The following is a 1,949-nucleotide window of genomic DNA, read 5'->3' on the forward strand; positions in this document are numbered from 1 at the left end:
CCTCCTAGTTGTAGAACTTCCACTCAGCCAGCCTTCCTGTGGTTCTGGATGATGTCTGTTCAGTCTTTTAGTTGTATTTTTGAAGTGGTTGTTCGAGGCAGCAAACTCCGGCGTTAACCTATGCCGCCATCTTGGTTTTTCTCCCAAACTAAATGTTTCTAAGTCTGTCAGTCTTACTTAGGGGGAGGAAACTAGTTCATAGTCTAATGATTTTGATTAGAAGTAAATGTTTGAAGGTAAAACTTGTATTCCTCACTATGTTGGCTGTATTTTAAACTTAATTTTTTGAAAGAAATGATAATTGAGGAGATTGAATATTGGAAAGATTTTGTTTTCTCAACATATTTAAGAAATCAATTTTGTAAAAACTTCTCCTTTGCCTTTAAACTTTACATCTGTAACAGTTGTGAAATTTTATCCATTTACCTCTTTATCTCTACATAGAAGTTTCTCTCTAATCTGCATTTACTGTGGTGATTTCTCTTAGGTTCAGAGAGGATTAGTGATCTACGTGTGCTTTTTCAAGGGAGCTGATAAAGAACTTCTTCCAAAAATGGGTACGTTTTTGATGTTGTTTCTTTTTTGAGTAAGAATGTGTAGCAATAGATAGATAAGTTTCCTGACAGGGCAAAAGGCACAATCTTAAATTTACTGGCAAGTTGTAAATGACTTAATTCTGTACTGTTGTTGACTTCAGCTATTTGCCTATTCCAAAGTTTAAAGTAAATAAGTGTGGTGGAATTCTTTTAAAACATCTGCAGCATTTCAAATGGCTTATAGAATCGTGTTTCTCTCTCTCTCTCTCTCTCTCTCTCTCTATCTCTATCTCTATCTCTATCTCTATCTCTATCTCTATCTATCTATCTCTCTCAGATTCAGCCAGGGATACAGAAACTTGTTGGAAGCAGGGTGGCCACATATAGGGAGAAACAGATGCTGCATTTCTTAAGATAGTTTTCTTATCTCCCAGAGTCCCTAACAGGAGTGTGTAGGTGACATGGGATGCATAAGATGTGGCTCCTTCAAATCTGGACAGCTCAGGTTGGCATCATTATTATGGGAGAATTTATATTAACCCTTTATGCATTTATTTGTAGAAAAAGTGTATAAATATAAGGTTCTCTGATTCTTGAACCGAGCTCAGTGTCGTGACATCCACATCTCATCCAGGGGCAGGTGACATCCACATCTCATACAGGGGCAGAGAAAGCAGAGTCAATGTTTAAGCGTCTCTGAACGATAATTGACCTGCTGCAGCCTTCCAGTGTACTGGATGGTCCATAGCACTACCCATTCTGTGTGATATTTACATAAATACAGTCTCAAGACAGTATTTGATATAATAATTATGTCCCCCAAAACCCTAAAATAATGGCTCTATCCCTAAATTGGGGACAGGTTATATTCTCTTGATGAATGAAAGACAATACCCATGAGTTCGACTAATAAGACATAAATTACACAAATGGGTAGTTGAAGCATTCAGAAGTTAACCTAAAAGAGCTTCAAGTAGTGGAACTCCAGGGAAAATAGTTCAATGAAGAACAGCTTAAACTAACGGCTAAAACCCCTAGAGGGAATTTTATACTGAGACATCGAGCATGTTTGACAATTTGTCCAAGGATTAACACTAGACTTAAGGGACCTACGATAGGTGAGAATGGAAAACCAGTAACTGTAATGGTTTAAAATTTGAATCTAGAGGATAACAGGGAGCTTAGAGAACATGAAATGAGGGCTCCTGTTACAGAGGGTTATTTGCCAGGACCTAATGCCTGGGAATTACACATTCTGTCCATTTTCCTGAGTTAATATTTTGCCTTGAATTAAATCTTTACTAATCATAAAATAGTATACTAGAAATCTTCAAGAACAGGAAGAGAACTTTTGTCCTTGTGATGTAAGATTGATGTCCTAAAGTTGTTTTTATATACATATTTTTAAATGTA

General features: G+C 36.7%; 1 protein-coding gene across 1 annotated transcript in view; it reads left to right on the forward strand.

Annotated features, from left to right (window-relative positions):
• Positions 1 to 1,949, forward strand: part of DTD2 (D-tyrosyl-tRNA deacylase 2 (putative)) — a gene marked incomplete at its 5' end in the record, with an annotated part of 17,661 nt that overhangs the window by 4,288 nt on the left and 11,424 nt on the right. The window contains one exon of the mRNA XM_006766022.2: positions 488 to 557. Within this exon, the coding sequence (XP_006766085.1) occupies positions 488 to 557 (70 nt within the window). The remainder of the gene's footprint in view (positions 1 to 487; positions 558 to 1,949) is intronic.

The sequence above is a fragment of the Myotis davidii genome, unplaced genomic scaffold, assembly GCF_000327345.1.
Source record: "Myotis davidii unplaced genomic scaffold, ASM32734v1 scaffold21, whole genome shotgun sequence".
In the NCBI taxonomy this organism is placed as follows: domain Eukaryota; kingdom Metazoa; phylum Chordata; class Mammalia; order Chiroptera; family Vespertilionidae; genus Myotis; species Myotis davidii.